This window comes from Phyllostomus hastatus, unplaced genomic scaffold (assembly GCF_019186645.2).
Source record: "Phyllostomus hastatus isolate PE091 unplaced genomic scaffold, TTU_PhHast_1.1 phas_scaffold_28, whole genome shotgun sequence".
NCBI lineage: Eukaryota > Metazoa > Chordata > Mammalia > Chiroptera > Phyllostomidae > Phyllostomus > Phyllostomus hastatus.
The window spans coordinates 22,751,428-22,767,931 of NW_025334022.1; the positions used below are offsets into that span (position 1 = coordinate 22,751,428).

Below are 16,504 nucleotides of genomic sequence, written 5' to 3' on the forward strand. Positions count from 1 at the left end.
ATTTTACATGTTCGAAACTCAATCCTTGAAGCAATCCCCACCATGAACTGGTCCTCCCTGGTCTCAGTGAATGATACCCACCATCCAGCTAGTTGCTTAAGCTAAAATCCTGGGAGTGGTCTTTGATTCCTCCCTCTCCCTCATCTCCTATCCCTCATCTGTCAGCAAATCCCACTGGTCCCATCTGTAATAAAAATTAATCTCTCTCTTTTTCTCTCCATGTCCTTGGCCTCCACCATAATCCACACTGCTGTTGTCTCTCTCTCAGATCAATGCAGCAGTCTCCTCCCTACTTTCCCTGCTTCCATAGACCATTCTCCACACAACAGCCACAGCCTACTTTTACATGGGTAAATCACATACCACTCTCCCTGCTTCAAAACCCTCCAAGGGCTTCCAATTGCACTTTGTATAACATCTAAGGTCTCTACTTTGGCCTGATAAGACATAGCCCTTGCTTGAATCTCTCATCTCATCCCATCCTGCTCTTCTTGCTTTCTATGCTCCAGCTATATTTTGGCAACTTTCTTGGCCTCATTCCTGCTGAGTCTCTAGCATCCAGCACAATACCTAGCATAGGAGATTAATGAATATTTATTGAACAAATTAGTCAGGATCTGGATGGAGGTTATTGAAGTCATAGGAAATTGTAAACTTGGGATTACTTCAGGGAAAGCCTAGAGAGTAAATTGAAATTCTAAAGGGATAAGCAGAGGAAGGAATGCCTAAAAAACCAACTTGAACAAACAACAGAGTGGTAGGAGGAGAAAAAGGAAAGTGTGATGTTACAGAAGGCAATCACACTTCCCTCTCCAGAAGTAAGCAATACTAACAGATGGGTGGGTATTCTTCCAAATCATCTTCTATGTATTTACATACATTCACAAATATTTATATTACATGCATATATAGTTGTGGTTTTTATATAAAATGAGCTCATAGTACATGCATTATTCCATCACTTGCTTTACAAAATAACAGCTTTATTGAGCTATAATTTGCATGCCATACAATTCACACATTTACAGTGTACAATTCAATGGTTTTTAGCATATTTACACATATGTGCAACCACCATGATAAATTTTTATAACATTTTTGTCACCTCAAAAAAGAAACTCTGTACCCTTTAGGTATCACCCTTTTATCCCCCATTTACCACCTCCAACCCTAAGCAACCACTAATCTACATCCTGTCTCTACAGATTTACCTATTCTGGATATTTCATATAAATGGAAGCATATAATATGTGGTCTTTTGTGATTGGCTTATTTAACTTAACATAAGGTTTTCAACATTCATTCATATTGTAGCATGTGTCAGTACTTTCTTCTTTTTATTGGTGAATAGTAAGTAGTCCATTGTGTGTATAGACCATATGTTGTTTATCCATTCATCAGTTGGTGGACATTGAGTTGTTTCCAATTTTTGTTGTTATGAATAATATTTTTATGAACACTTAATTACAAGTTTTTTTGAAGACATATATTTTTGTTTCTTTTGAGTATATACCTAGGAGTGGAATTGCTGGGTCATATGTAACTCTATGTTTGCCATTTTTAGGAACTGTCAGACTATTTTCCAAAGTTGCTACACCATTTTACATTCCCTCCAGCAGCTTATGAGGGTTTCATTTTCTCCAGATCTTCAGTAACATGTGTTAGTGCCTATCTTTTTAATTATAGCCATTCTAGGGGGTGTGATATCACTTGCTCTTTTATTTAATGTTTATTGAATATTTTTCTATATTGACACATATAGATGTCTCACATATTTAACTGCTAGGTAATATTCCACAGAGGCCATGCTTTTCAAGATGACCCTGTCTATACAATTGTGTTATTTCCTCCCCAGGGCTCAGTAGCCTAGAAATAGAAACAGCAGTGGTGAATGATGGCATTGATCCAGACTTGGAAATTGTGTGGCAAGTAAGGCTGAAGATTGGTGTTGATGGTAATGGTGAGGAGTACTTGAAGTGAGTTACCAACCCTGGTACATATCAATCCTGTGTAAGTGATAATGCCAAGGAGCTGGAGTGGATGGGATAGCATAACTGCTGGAGCCTTGAAAGCAGGGGTTTTGCATACAGGGCAAAGATAGTTTTGTTTTGCTTTTACCCATTTCCTCTGTTGATTTTTTTTCTGTTTTAAGATTTCATCATTTACTGCTTTGCTTTCTTAAACAGATGATTCAGAATGTAACATAACCTTGTTTTGTGACTCAAACTGGCCATTATGACCACATGCTTTTGCTGTGGACCTCTGAGTCACGTATGAATATATCTTTGTCTATTAAATGGATCCAAGATTTCTATGGTTTTGAATTTCTCTCCTTCAATTTGTAGCTTTACATTTTTGGGTGTCAGAGTCTGAGATCAGTGTATTCTATATAGTTTCTTCTAATGTCCAGCTTTTTGACCAAGGATTGATGCCATGCATCTCTTGTGAAGTTGATGCATTTTTTGGTAGCAATTTTACTTACTATTTAGGTGGGTTTTTTTTTTCTTTTCTAGGTTTGTGATTATATTATGGCAGAAGTTATGAGAAATCTGATCTCCAGAGAAGTGTTGGCGATTCTTTAACTTGACATAAACTGTTTTTGACAAGCTAGTTTTCTAGCCTTGAAGAGTTTAATGAATAAGTTTGTATTCACCTTATCCACATACTTTTAAATGTAGAGACCTGCTATAATATAGTAGCTACTAGCTACATGTGGCTTCCCCCTGCCCAAATCTATTGGTTAATTTCAAGTGACACAGAATTTAGGATAGAACAAAGACTGAAGAACACACTTTGACAGGATTCTGGGCTGGGTTTATTCTGACCACACAGTTAAGGTTGAAATGGCAGAGTGAGAAGAACTAAAGAAAGGAACCACTGCATGACTATTATTATTTTTTTTTACAAAAGTTTATTGTTAAATGTACAACAGGCTCCCGGACAACACTTCATTCCAACTATAAGTGGCAAGAGATGTTATGACAGGGAATCCAGATGTTAAAACAGGAATGGAATGAAGGATCACCACTGCCCCAGTAACAAGGAACAGCTCACTTTTTGCCATATTTCTTCATTCCATCTGTGGCCAGGGGGCCCTTCCCTGTGGCCTTCACTTTTACTGCCTCAAGTTTCTTCTGCTCTTCTTTTTGCTTCTGTTTAATTGCCTTGTCTTCCTTGTCTATCTCCTTGGCCTGCTTCTTGGGCTGCTTCAGGGGCTCCTTCTTGCCACGTTTGCGGCTACACATGGTGCCTGCTGCCCCCTTCCAGACCCTCTACTTGTGGCTTTTAAAATTTAAATATAAATTGAATAAATCACATTAAAAATTTAGTTTCTTAGTTGCACTAGTCACAAGTGCTACTAAGTTGAAGTTTTCACATGTGGCTAGTGACTACCATATTGGAAAGTGCAGATATAGAATATTTCCATATCACAGAAAGTTCTATTGGACAGCAGTTGTCTAGACATTGATCCAGTTTCCTCTCAGGTTTCACCCTTCCAGACTGTAGTCTCATGTTTTTAGCATGTCCTTGTGCAGCATCCATGTCCCTACTACTCAGCAGTGCTCCCTGACCTCCCATCCCTGATCATGTCCCTAGCCCTCTGTCAGAGTATTAGATTTTTTGTTGTTGCTACAACAAATTTCTATAAATTTCATAGCTTAAACCAACACACATTTATTACCTTATAGTTCCGGAGATAAGAAGTCTAAAGTCCACCATTTCCTGGTTTCTAGAGGTCACCTGCATTTCATTGGCTCATAGCCTATTCTTCCATCTTCATAGCCAGGACATAGTGTCTTCAAAACTCACTCAATCTTTGAGCTCTGCTTCCACAGTTGTATTGCCTTCTCTGACTCTGACTCTCCTGTTTCTCTCTTACATGGACTCTACTTATATTAGCCCTACCTAGATAATCCAGGATAATCTCCCAATCTCATATCTTTAATTTAATCATACCTCCAAAATCCTTTGTATCATGCAAGGTGACATATTCACGGATCCCAGGAATTAGAACATGGACATCCTTGAAGGGTAATGATTCAGCCAACCAGAACAGGCCATCTTCTCCAGTGGCATCTTGTTTTCCTTGAGGACTGCTGCTGCACAGAGTATGCCACACACTGTTTCCCAAGGTTTTATACAGAAAGAGAATATTTTAAAATCTTTTTTCTGCCTTCATCCTGTCTAGAAATACAAAATTTTGGTTGTTCTGACTCCTTAAAATATGATCCTATGAGTACAATGGCACAGGTGCATCTTATAGGCAAGACAAATCCATAGCTAATTCAGTGTCCTATCAGAGTGTCCCACTGTGACACAGTTGCTATTTCAGGGGTGATGTCTGCCAGCCTTTCTTCTCAAAAATAAACAAAAACATGCATACCCTCAATCAAAAAGAAAAAAACTGGGACTCAATATATTACCCAAAGCAACACCTCTGGAGTTTTTCTTTGTCTAGGAAAAGGTGACCGGAAAGCCTGAGTCATCCCTAGGAGAAGCAGCAGCAGAAACCAATACAAAATTGATCTTCTACTTCCAGACTGTACAAGATGGCTTAGACTCATTTCTCTCTGCTCCTTTCACTTAAGTATAACTATAAATCCTATAAATAATCCAAGAGTCAATCAAAGGAAAATTCTGAAGGTATAAAGAGGAAGATAAAATGGCTAGGAACCTCTGGACTGGAGGAATACCATACTAGCATGATGCTTAATGAATCCCCCACAACTAAAAAAGGCATTTTCTACTCCCAGCCTAGCAATGAGATGGCTTACGGAGGTTCCTTCTTCCTCTGGACTAAATGGTAGTCCTGCTGACAACACCAGGTGAGTGGGGAAACTCCAGCAAAGAGAATCTAACAGGGAGCCCCACTGACAATAAGCAGCCAGAAGAAGTGCTCTTTTTCAAGGCCAGAGAGTCTGCTACCCCACCAAAAGATACTGTGCAACCAGAGCACTATCAAGGGGAAACCCCACCACAACAATTAATCTGGTTTAGGAAGCCTCTATCCCCATGGTCATGAGGACGCCCTCTCCCCATGAGAGATACCAGGAGAGTATACACCATTTACAATGGAGGTTCCACCAAGGAAGCAAAGCCAGGGAAGATTCATTGTTTTCACAGACTAGAGACTCACTTCCTTCACCTAGAGGCATCAGGCAACCCAGCCTGGTAAAACACCTTCTACTCCCTCAGGCAGCACCAGCAGAGCTGTGGGGCATCGACACACTAACCCAGCAGACCAAAATAGCACCACAGAGGCTCTGAAAAGTAAATTGTCATTGCAATCACAGTCTAAGAAGTAGGCCAGGACCTGTGTGCTAAACCTAAACACAGTGACTGCCTGCTAAAATAGACTTCAATAGTGTCCTAACATAGTAGCCAAAATGTCTGGAATATGATAATTAAAAAAATCACCCATCATATCAAGAACCAGAAAATCACAACTCAAATGAGAAAAGACAATCAACTGACATAATACTGAGATGATTCAGATGTTTGAATTATCTGACAAAGATTTTAGTGCAGCCATCACAAAAATGCTTCAATAAGCAGTTACAGAGTTTCTTTAAACAAATGAGAAAAAAAAGAAAATCTGAACAAAGAAATACAAGTTATACAAAAAGAACCAAATGGAAATTATAGAACTGAAAAATACAATAACAGAAAAAATTTTAAAAACTTGCTGAATAGGCTCAATGGTATAGTGAAGATAATAGAGAATACAATCAGTGAACTTGAGGATAAACTGATAGAATTAACTCAATCTTGAAAAACAGAGAAAAAAGACTGAAAAAAGAGCTTCAGAGACCTGTGGGAAATAACAAAAAAATCCAATATTCATATTATATGAATCTGAGAAAGATACCAAAACCAGACAAAGACAGTACAAAAAAAAAGGGGGGGGGGAGAAACTACAGACCAGTATCTCTCATCAGCTTAGATACAAAAAAGTCTTTTGTAAGCTATAAGTAAAATGAATTCAATAGTGTATAAAAGAATTATATACCCTGAACCAAGTGAGATTTATTCAAGTCATACAAAACTGATTCAATATTTTAAAATCAATCAATGTATATCAACAAACTAAAGAAAAAAATCATATGACTATATTAGTTAACACAGGAAAATATTGACAAAAATTCAACAGTTATTTGTGATAACAACTCTCATAAAGAACATCTACAGAAAACCTAGAGCAAACATTATACTTAATGCTTTCCTTCTTAAGACTGGAACAAGGCAAATGTGTCTGCTCTTGTCACTTATATTCAACGTTGTACTGGAAGTTCTAACAAGTACAACAAGGCAAGAAAAATAAATAAAACATACATATTTGAAACAGTCAAGTAAAATTGTATTTGCAGAGGACTTGACTGTCTACATAAAACAATCACAAGGAATCTCAAAAAACAATTCTAGCATTAATAATTGAATTCAGCAAGGTCATGATCAAGGTCAAGATCAACACACAAAAATAATTACATTTTATATAAAAACTGTGGAAATCTGAATAAAAGACAATACCATTTATAATTGCTCCAAGGAAAATGAAATATTTAGGGATAAACTTAACAAGATGTAGGTAAGATCTATATGCTGAAAATTATGAAACACTGATGGAAGAACTCAGAGAAGAAATTAAGAATTTGAGAGACTGTTCATGAATTGGAAGACTCAACATAGTAAAGATGTTAGTTCTCCTCAATTGATCTATAGGTTAATAAAATGCCTATCCAAATCCCAGCAGGGATTTCTGTAAACATAGCTAAGCTTATTATAAAATTTATAAGGAAAGTCAGAGGACCCAGAGTAGCTAAAATGATTTCTATAAAGAATAAACTGGGGGTGTTCATTCTTCCCAACATAAAGGCTCACTATATAGCTCCAGTGATCAGGACAGTAGGTAATAGTGGGTAGAAGATAAAGATATCCACAAAGATAAATGGAATGGAATAGAGAAACCCAGACATAAACCCACACAAGTCTGTTCAACTGATTTTTGACAAAGTTGTAAAAGTAATTCAATGGAAGAAGGATAGCCTTTTCAACAAACAGTGCAGGAATAATTGACATCCATAGGCAAAATAAGTGAACTTTCACCCCAACATTACACCTGTACAAAAATTAACTCAAAAATGGGTCATAGACTTAAGATGTAAATCTATAACACTTGTAGAAAAAAAGCAGGAGGAAATCTTCATGATTAGGGCTCATCGAAGAGTTCTTAGGCTTGACACCATGAGCATGATCCATAAAAGGAAAAATATATTAATTAGATTTTTTAAATTATACCGTTTTATTGAATTGGAGATCTTAGTAAGATAATGTACAGCCCTGGCTGGTGTGGCTCAGTGGATTAAGCACCTGCTTGTGAACCAAAGAGTTGCAGGTTCGATTCCCAGTCAGTGCACCTGCCTGTGTTGCAGGCCAGGTCCCAGGTAGGGGGCACACAAGAGGCAACCATATGCTGATGTTTCTCTGCCTCTCTTTCTCCCTCCCTTCCCCTCTCTCTAAAAATAAATAAATAAAATCTTTTAAAATCTTTAAATAAGATGAGCTAGAGACTGGGCAAAATATTTGCAAACCACATAAATGACAAACTATTTGTGTCTAAAATATATACAGAACTCTCAAAACTCAAACATTCCAATTAGAAAATGTGCAAAAGATATAGACATTTCACTAAGGAGAATATACACATGACAAATAACACATGAAAAGATGTTCAGCAGCATTGGCCATCAGGAAAGTTCAAAATCATGCTGAAATATGACCACACACTTATCAGAATAGCTAAAATAAAAAATAGTAACAACACTAAATGCTGGCAAGGATGTGAGGAAACTGATCAGTCATACATGTGTTCTTCAACATATCAGGACACCCATGCCATGAAATGCTACTCAGAAGAACAAAGAAATGGATATCAGTTCTTTGCCATGTCATTCATGCAAGTCATGCAAGTCATTCATGCAATAACTTGAATGAGTCTCTTGGGAATTTTATTCAGCGAGAAAAAGTCCTAAAGTGTTGCATACTATATGATTGTATACTACTCTTGAAATGATAAAAAATACAGAGATGGGGAACAAGTTAGTGGGTGCCAAGGGTAATGGAATGGGGTGGATGGAAGGTGAATGTAACTGCAAAGTGTAGCAAGAAGGATCCTTGTGGTGACAGTACAGTTCTATATTGTATCAGTGTGTACATGAACCTATACATGTGATAAAATTGCATGCAACTAAATACACAGACACATATAAACAAATGATTAAAAATAAAGCTTGGGAAATCTGGACAAGAGCAATGGTTTGTAACAACATCAATATCTTGGTTGTGATCTTATACTACAGTTTTACAAGATGTTACCACTGAGGGAAACTGGGTAAAGGGTACATGATATTCCCCTGCATTATTTTTTACAATTGTATGTGATTCTACAATTATATCAAAATAAAAAATTTAATTAAAAAAGATAAAGACAAACAATTGGGGCCTTCAACATTTTGCCAGAAATTTGAACTAAGGAATCTGGCTCATGCAGGCTTGACACTAATTCGCCATCTGGCTATCAGATGAATAGTTACAAAGAACAATGACTTCCCAAACCTGAGTATGTAGCACCTTGGGGGGCTTCTAATAATCCAAAGAGGTATTGTTCACATGGAAATTCTCAGTAACCATATTTAAATGAAAATCACTCTTATGAAAAAGTATTTGTTATATAAATCTTCATATTAGAGGTCCGAGCTACAAAATCAAAATAGGATATTTCAATCTGTCCCCACTCTAGTCCTTCCAAAATAGGCAGGTCTCTTGAAATGCTATCTGTAAAAGGAACAAAACTGCCAGGTATTGAAGACTTCAGGTGGTGGGTGAATTGAACCAGTTTCTGTAAGGAAAGGAATTCAGGTTCATGTGGCCAGATTTATCCTGAAACTAAGGGCAATAGCACAGTCCTAGCAGTCTGCATCCATTAAGTGAGTTCCCCTCCTACCTAGGGTTAACCAGAGCCTTGGTCTTTTTCACCAGTGTTATTTCACAGCCTTCCCCCAACACAGACACATACAATTAAGGAAAGAAAGACTGAGCATGTCCAATAATACAACTAATTTCTGTCAATTAGCCAATGTCCAACAATTAGTAAATTAGTAGATTATGCTTGAGTTGACACATATTCAATCTAATGGTTCATAAAACAGGTGGCTAGTTATTTTGATCATATATAAGTGACTCTGAGTGCACTGAAAGGATATTTAAAACAACAAAATCAAAATCAAAAGCACAATTTATTACCTTGGTTCTTAACAGATTTAAGATGCATAATGACACCAGCACTTGGTTAAATAAAGCAACAAATTGACAGCCAAAGTGCTGAGGGTAGGCACAGTATCATTCCTGAGGGACTTTGGCCATGGCACCTGTGCTCCAAGCAGGTGTGTTAAGGTATGGCCCAGGATGTGGGAGAACTGAGCGTTAACATATTCCAAACCTTTGCAAAGTAGTAGTCTCAAAGGAGGTGATTTTTGAGAAAGGGCAGAAACAAAACACACCGAGGAAGCTAGTAAGGCATTTGAGACCTAAATGCAAATATGAAAGAAATGCACCTTTAGAGCTGGGGTAGTTGGGAGACTTTCGTGTTGAGGCACAAACATTTTCAAATGGGGCATCAACTTCCCCTACATTCTCATTCACATAATTTTCCATTTCAGTTGCTCACTCTCTTTACTCAGTGCCCCCTGTGGGACTTCACACTAATTATCTCATGGCAGTGATACCATCTGCTGAAAAAGCTGGCAGCTGAGCAATCTCCATCTTCTAAACTTTGGGCCTGCCTCTACCTGCCCTGATACAAGAAACAGAAAGTCACTGTGTTGTCCCTTATACCCTGCTGAGGGGACTGACTCAGCTCCACAGATTGAAGCAGAAACCGAGAACTTGATTAGTTCTTTAAGCTGGAGCCTTTGCTTATAGTATTCAGTACTGAAGTTTTGGGATTCATCCTATGTCTATACGTGGCTTGGTGGTGGACCAGGTGACACTTTCAATTTAGTGAAAGTAGTTGGCTAAATTACTTTAGTGCAAGGATCCAGACATGTGAGGTTCCTAGTGAAGCAAGCAGATAGTTAGAAATAAGGAAGTTTCAAAGGCATCTGCAGGAAATTCAAAATATGCTGAAGAAAGCTAAGCCAAACATCCTAGGCCAGACAGCCTAAGTTCCTGAAATGTTACTTCACTCCTTACAAGTAGGTGGACTTGAGGCAGGAGACTGGGACAGTAGATGAAATAAAAATGAGGAAGCCCTGGGAAGCTGACATCAAAGTAAGTAGCTGACATTGACACAAACCAACATGCCGAATACTGAAAATAGTCTTGTAATAGCACAATAATACTTAAAACCACAACTGGGTTTGTGCACTTTGATCCTGAACAACCTATACTCCACCTTAGTAGCATTATAATCTTATTATAATAAATTAGCATTGTGGTTTCCACCCCCTGGGTGGGCAGTCAGGAAGAACTATGGGTAGTCGCATGCACAGTAGCAGAAAAATTGTGTGACTCCTAATGCAAGCACAGTAGAGAAAGTAGATTACAAATAGGGAAGTAAAAATCCTTACAAAAATAAAACCCCTTAGCAACAGGGGGCCATTCTCTGTTCAGGGGATTAGCCTGCTCCTGTATTCTGTGGAATGTACTGTCCTTTTTTTTAAAGAGGGGAAGGGAGGGAGAAAGAGGGAGAGCAACAGCAATATGCAAGAGAAACAATCGATTGCCTCTTGCACACTTCCAACTGGGGAACTGGCCCACAACCCAGGCATGTGCCCTGACTGGGAATTGAACCAGTGACCTTTCGGCTTGCAGGCCAGTGCTCAATCCACTGAGTCACACCAGCCAGGGTGAGTGTACTGTCCTTAATCAAGCTTGCTTGCTTTGCTCAACTCTGTTTGTGTGATTTGTTCAATTCTTTGTTCATGATCACCAAGAACCTGTTTACCTGTGCACACCTGGGACAGTAATCCCAGGTCTGATATAAGTGAAGAAGTTGATTTCTTCGCTACTGCTTTACCACTATCTCTGGCCACCTGGGCACAAATGAAAGGTGTTTGATCACAAGAGGGTGAAAGGGTATAGATGATACAGAATAATCTGGAAAAGAACTGAAAGGACATGGTTTACTCATGGATTTGTTACACCATCTTTTTGGAGAAAGGACAGCTTGATCTTGATTCACAATCCCACTCTTAAAATATTTGTATATGTTTTAATTTTTTTAATTTTTGTTTATGCTGTTACAGTTCCTTCTTTTTCTCCCTTTCCCCATCTCCTTCCAGCTTCAACCTCTACCCTCCCCAAACCAGTTCCAAATTTTTGTCCATGTCCATGAGTTGTGCATAAAATATTTTGAAACTTCAGAATAGGAGTGAGGAACTTAGGTGTCCACACTGGTAAATTGACTGTATCTGGCAGTGTGAAAGAAGGTGGACAGGGTACACTGACCCTAGTATAATTTCCACTTAGTGAAGCTTTGAAGTTTTGGTAAGAATAGTTAGCGATTTGAGGATAGTTAGACACCTTTTCTTTTACATATATTAAAATAGTCTTTTTTAAAAAATGTTTTCTTGATTATGCTATTACAATTGTCCCATTTCCCCCCATTTATTGCCCTCTACCCTGCGCCACCCCTCCCACCAGTATTCCGCTCCCCCACCCTTAATTCATGTCCATGGGTCATACATATAAGTTCTTTGGCTTCTTCATTTCCTACACTATTCTTAACCTCCCCCTGTCTATTTTGTACCTACCATTTATGATTCTTTTCCCCTGTACTTTTGCCCCTATTCTCTCCCCTCACCCCTGATGATAACCTTCCATGTGACCATCATTTCTGTGATTCTGTTACTGTTCTAGTTTGCTTAATTTGTTGTGGGGTTTTTTAAGTTCAGTTGTTGATAGTTGTGAGTTGGTTGTCATTTTACTCTTCATAGTTTTGATTATCTTCTTTTTCTTAGATAAGTCCCTTTAACATTTCATATAATAAGGGCCTGGTGATGATGAACTCCTTTAACTTGACCTTATCTGGGAAGCACTTCGTCTGCCCTTCCATTCTAAATGATAGCTTTGCTGGATAGAGTGATCTGGGATACAGGTCCTTGCCTTTCATGACTTTGAATACTTCTTTCCAGCCCCTTCTTGCCTGCAAGATTTCTTTTTTTTTAAGATTTTATTTATTTATTTTTAGAGAGGGAAGGGAGGGAGAAAGAGAGAGAGGGAGAGAAACATCAATGTGCGGTTGCTGGGGGCCATGGCCTGCAACCCAGGCATATGCCCTGACTGGGAATCGAACCTGTGATGCTTTGGTTTGCACCCCGTGCTCAATCCACTGAGCCCCGCCAGCCAGGGCACAAGGTTTCTTTTGAGAAGTCAGCTGATAGTCTTATTGGAACTCCTTTGGAGATAACTGTCTCCCTTTCTCTTGCTGCTTTTAAGATTCTCTGCTTCTCTTTAATCTTGGGTAATGTAATTATGAGGTGCCTTGGTGTGTGCTTCCTTAGGTCCAATTTCTTTGGGACTCTGTGAGCTTCCTGGACTACTGGAAGTCTATATCCTTTGCCAGATTGGGGAAGTTCTCCTTCATTATTTGTTCAAATAAGTTTTCAATTTCTTGCTGTTCCTCTTCTTCTGGTACCCACATAATTCAGATGTTGGAATGTTTAAAATTGTCCCAAAGGTTCCTAAGCCTCTTCTTAATTTTTTTAATTATTGTTTCTTCATTCTGTTCTGCTTGAATGTTTCTTCCTTCTGCTCCAAATCATTGATTTCAATCCTGGTTTACTTCCCTTCACTATTGGTTCCCTGTACATTTATCTTCATTTCACTTTGGATAGCTTTTACTTTTTCTTCCATTTTGTGACCATACTCAACCACTTCTGTGAGCATCCTGATCACCGGTGTTTTGAACTGTGCAACTGATAGGTTGGCTATCTCTTTATTGCTTAGTTCTATTTTCAGAGGTTTGATATGTCCTTTCATTAGGACCATTTTTTTTTTTGTCTCAGCACAGGTGTTATGTTACAAGGGATGGAGCCTTAGGTATTCACCAGAGTGGGGCAACCCAGGCCACTGCAATTTGGGGGAGGAGTCTGAGAGGGAACAATGCTAGTCGATCAGCTCTGGGCCAGCTTTCAGTCTTCCCCTGCTTCCCACAAGAAAATTGGGCCCTTCTGGCGCCTATTCCTAGGTGGGTGGGTTTGTGTATGTTCTAGGACCTTGTGGGTCTCTCCAATGAAGAGGTCTCTCCTGTGAGGCTGGGAGTTTCTCCCACCAACACAACCCCCACAGGTTTTTTCAGTCAGAGGCTTTGAGGCTTTATTTCCCAGTGTTGGAACCCTGAGTTACATGGTCTGTATTGCTCCCCAGTTGTTTCTCTAGGTTTATTCACATGCAAACTTGGGACTGCTTGGTCTTCCTGCCACCTCCTGGCCTGTCTGGTCCTCTAGCTGCTGCCTTGCCACAAGTCCTCTCCACCTGGCTGCCCATCTCCACCCCTCCTACCAGTCTGGATGAATGTTTCTTCTTTAACTCCTTGGTTGTTGGACCTCCATACAGTTCAATTTTCTGTCAGTTCTGGTTGTTTTTCGTTTTTAAATATGTTGTTGTCCTTTTGGTTGTGCAAAGAGGTAAAATGTATCTACCTACCCCTCCATCTTGGCCAGAAGTCATATATTAAAATATTCTTAATGCTTATGACAACTGGGAGGGATGTTCTGAAGAGAGGAAAATATTCATTTCTTATCAAAAGTTGGCAGGGTTGGGGAATAAATCTTGATTTGACTAGGAAAAAAGGTGGTTTGAGTTTTCTACTTTTGAACCACTGATTTGATCTCAAGGGAAAACAGTCTTACTGTTGTGCAGCTGAGTGCTGACATTAATAGCAAGAGGTGAACCACATTTGTAATTGTCCTGGTTCCTTGGATTATTTTTCTTTTGTCTTGAGCTTAAAAAGAATATCATCAGTTTACACCCAGTTTTATTAATGTAGGAGAGCACTGATAAAGCTACATAAAAAGCATAGATAAACTGGAAGTCAAAGAATCAGAGAGTGTTCAAATCGAAGGAGAGATAGAAACAACTGAGGCCAGCCCCTTCAGTTTCACGTATGAGAGAGAGACCCAGAGAGGAAGATGGCAGGTCACGTGAGTCTCATTCCTGTCCTCTTTTCAGAATAAGATACATTACTTTATTGTTACATACTTTCCATTCTAATTAGATTTGTAAATGTTATTAGTTGGCATTCCTGGGGCATGTAGCCAATTAGGTATTAAGGGTTATAGATCCAGAGTCATACAATGGTAGGAAAAGCTAGGTCCAAAGTAAACAATGATCAGATCTGGAGCCAACACTCACTTGCATTGTGAATGTTGGCATTCTCCTAGGTTCTGTCCTTGGTCCTCTTTTCTTTTATTAAGAGTAACTCTATGATTAGGGTTGGTCTGTATGGCAAATACAAGACTAACTCTGAATTGAAAGACTGCAATTGTAGTTCTTAAGATTTTCTGCCTATCTCAGAGGATAATGTGTTCCTTCTCCAGTTCAATACCAATCTTTTCACCTCCCCATCTCCTAACAATACTTTGCTTTTCCCTTATACTCTGCCACATTTGTAACCACAACCAAATCTGTTTTGTTTTAATAAAAACAAAAATCTTTTTTACCCAGGGTTCCCCTCAGCTATTCCCTTGTTAGCCAAACTTTTTGAAATAATGGTCTATACTTGATGTTCTACTTCCTTCCATTTAACTTCACCCCAGTGCCAAGCTCAATGGACACTCTTTCATCTTTATTTTCAGTAATCTTGCTGGCAACATTTAACACTGTTCAATCACTCCTGTTCGGGACTCTTTCTTCTCTGGCTTTTCTTCTTCTGATTCTTCTACTCTTCTATTCCTCAAGGAGTTTGTTTGAGAGTAGCGATATTTTAAGTTAATGTCCAGCTTATATCACCTTCATTGCAATACTTTCCAACCTGTAATCTCCCAGGGAGGAAAGGTAAAGCCCCAGGACACAGCCAATAGGAAGACTAAGAATGGATATGTAAATGGAGGTAGATGCCAGACCTCAGGGAGTACATTCTCTCTCCCAGGGATGTAGTAACACAAAGAAAGTTGACTGTAGGGGATCAGGCTGAGAGGTCACATAGACTCAGAGACTGAAGCTACAGTTTTGGCCAAGCATGACAGTGGATGAGTGACTAGAAGACAGTGCTAAACAGAGAAGGAAGTGGGAGAAACAAAACCAACTCTTCCAAAGAAAGAAGGAAGAGACCTTGAGCCAGAGACAGATGTGGAATAGCAGGAGTCAGAGAGGAGAAGAGTTGTGACAGGAATAAGAGGGAGAGAGGGGAGTGATTAGAGAGCACAGGAGAGGACACCTAGACAACTTTTTAGTTCCTGTGAGGTGCTGCTGTGCTTACTGCAGTAAATTTCTGCATGGTTCCCCTCTATCCTTGTAGTAACCTTCTCTTTTTAATAGATCAGTGTTTCTTTAAAAAAAAGGTTTTATTTATTTAATTTCTAGAGAAAGGGGGAGGGAGAGAGGAGAGAAACATCGATTGGTTTCCTCTCATACCAGGGAACGAACTCATAACCCAGGCATGTGCCCTGACCAGGAATCGAACTAGTGACCTTTCACTTTGTGGAATGATGCCTAATCAATTGAGGCACATCGGTCAGGACAGATTACTGTTTCTTTAAAGGTAAACTTTACGCTGAGGTACTTCTTCTACCTACTCCTCAAACTCTACCTGAGTGATCTCATCCACTTTTTTTTAGTTTAACATGTTTTTATTTCTATCAGTGTTATGTATTTATACAGCTTTTTAAAAAGACTACCAAAGGTTTTAATGATAAGCAGAAGTCTCTGTGCCCACTCCTTTCCTGCTTCCTGGAAGTAATCACTCTTTGAAGTGTTCCTTATAGTGTTTACCTCAGTCATTTAAAATAATATGATAATCCTGCTATTCATTTTATTATTGTGGCAATATACATAGCACAAATTTACCATTTTAACCATTTTTAAGTGTACTGTTCAGTGACATTAAGCACATTCACATATCACCACTATACAATTATGTCACCACTATATATTTCCTGAATTTTTTCATTATCTCAAACTGAAATTCTATACCTATTATTAATCAATAACTTTCCATTCCCTTCCCCTCCAGCCCTGGGGACTGTTCTAGTTGCTATGAATTTGACTATTGTAGGTAAGTAATATAAATGGAATAATACAATATTTTTTCTTTGATGTCTGCCTTATTTCACTTAGCACAATGTCTTTAAGTGTTGTATATATTATAACATATATGAGAATTTGATTCCTTTTTAAGGCTGAGTAATATTACATGGATATATAATAGAACATATATACACACTATATTTTATTTATCAATCATTCATTGATAGACATTTGAAGTTTTTCCACCTTTTGGTTATTA

At 38.6% G+C, this 16,504-nt stretch overlaps 1 protein-coding gene across 1 annotated transcript; it reads right to left on the reverse strand.

The window, feature by feature from the left end:
* Window positions 1–3,050: 3,050 nt before the first annotated feature.
* Window positions 3,051–3,245, reverse strand: LOC123804993 (translation machinery-associated protein 7-like). Its single transcript, XM_045817446.1, has one exon. The coding sequence runs from the start codon at window positions 3,243–3,245 to the stop codon at window positions 3,051–3,053; it is 195 nt and encodes a 64-aa protein (XP_045673402.1).
* Window positions 3,246–16,504: the final 13,259 nt, after the last annotated feature.

Coding starts and splice junctions, on each gene's coding strand:
- LOC123804993 (XM_045817446.1), bottom strand. CDS start 3,245: ATGTGTAGCCGCAAACGTGGCAAGAAGGAGCCCCTGAAGCAGCCCAAG.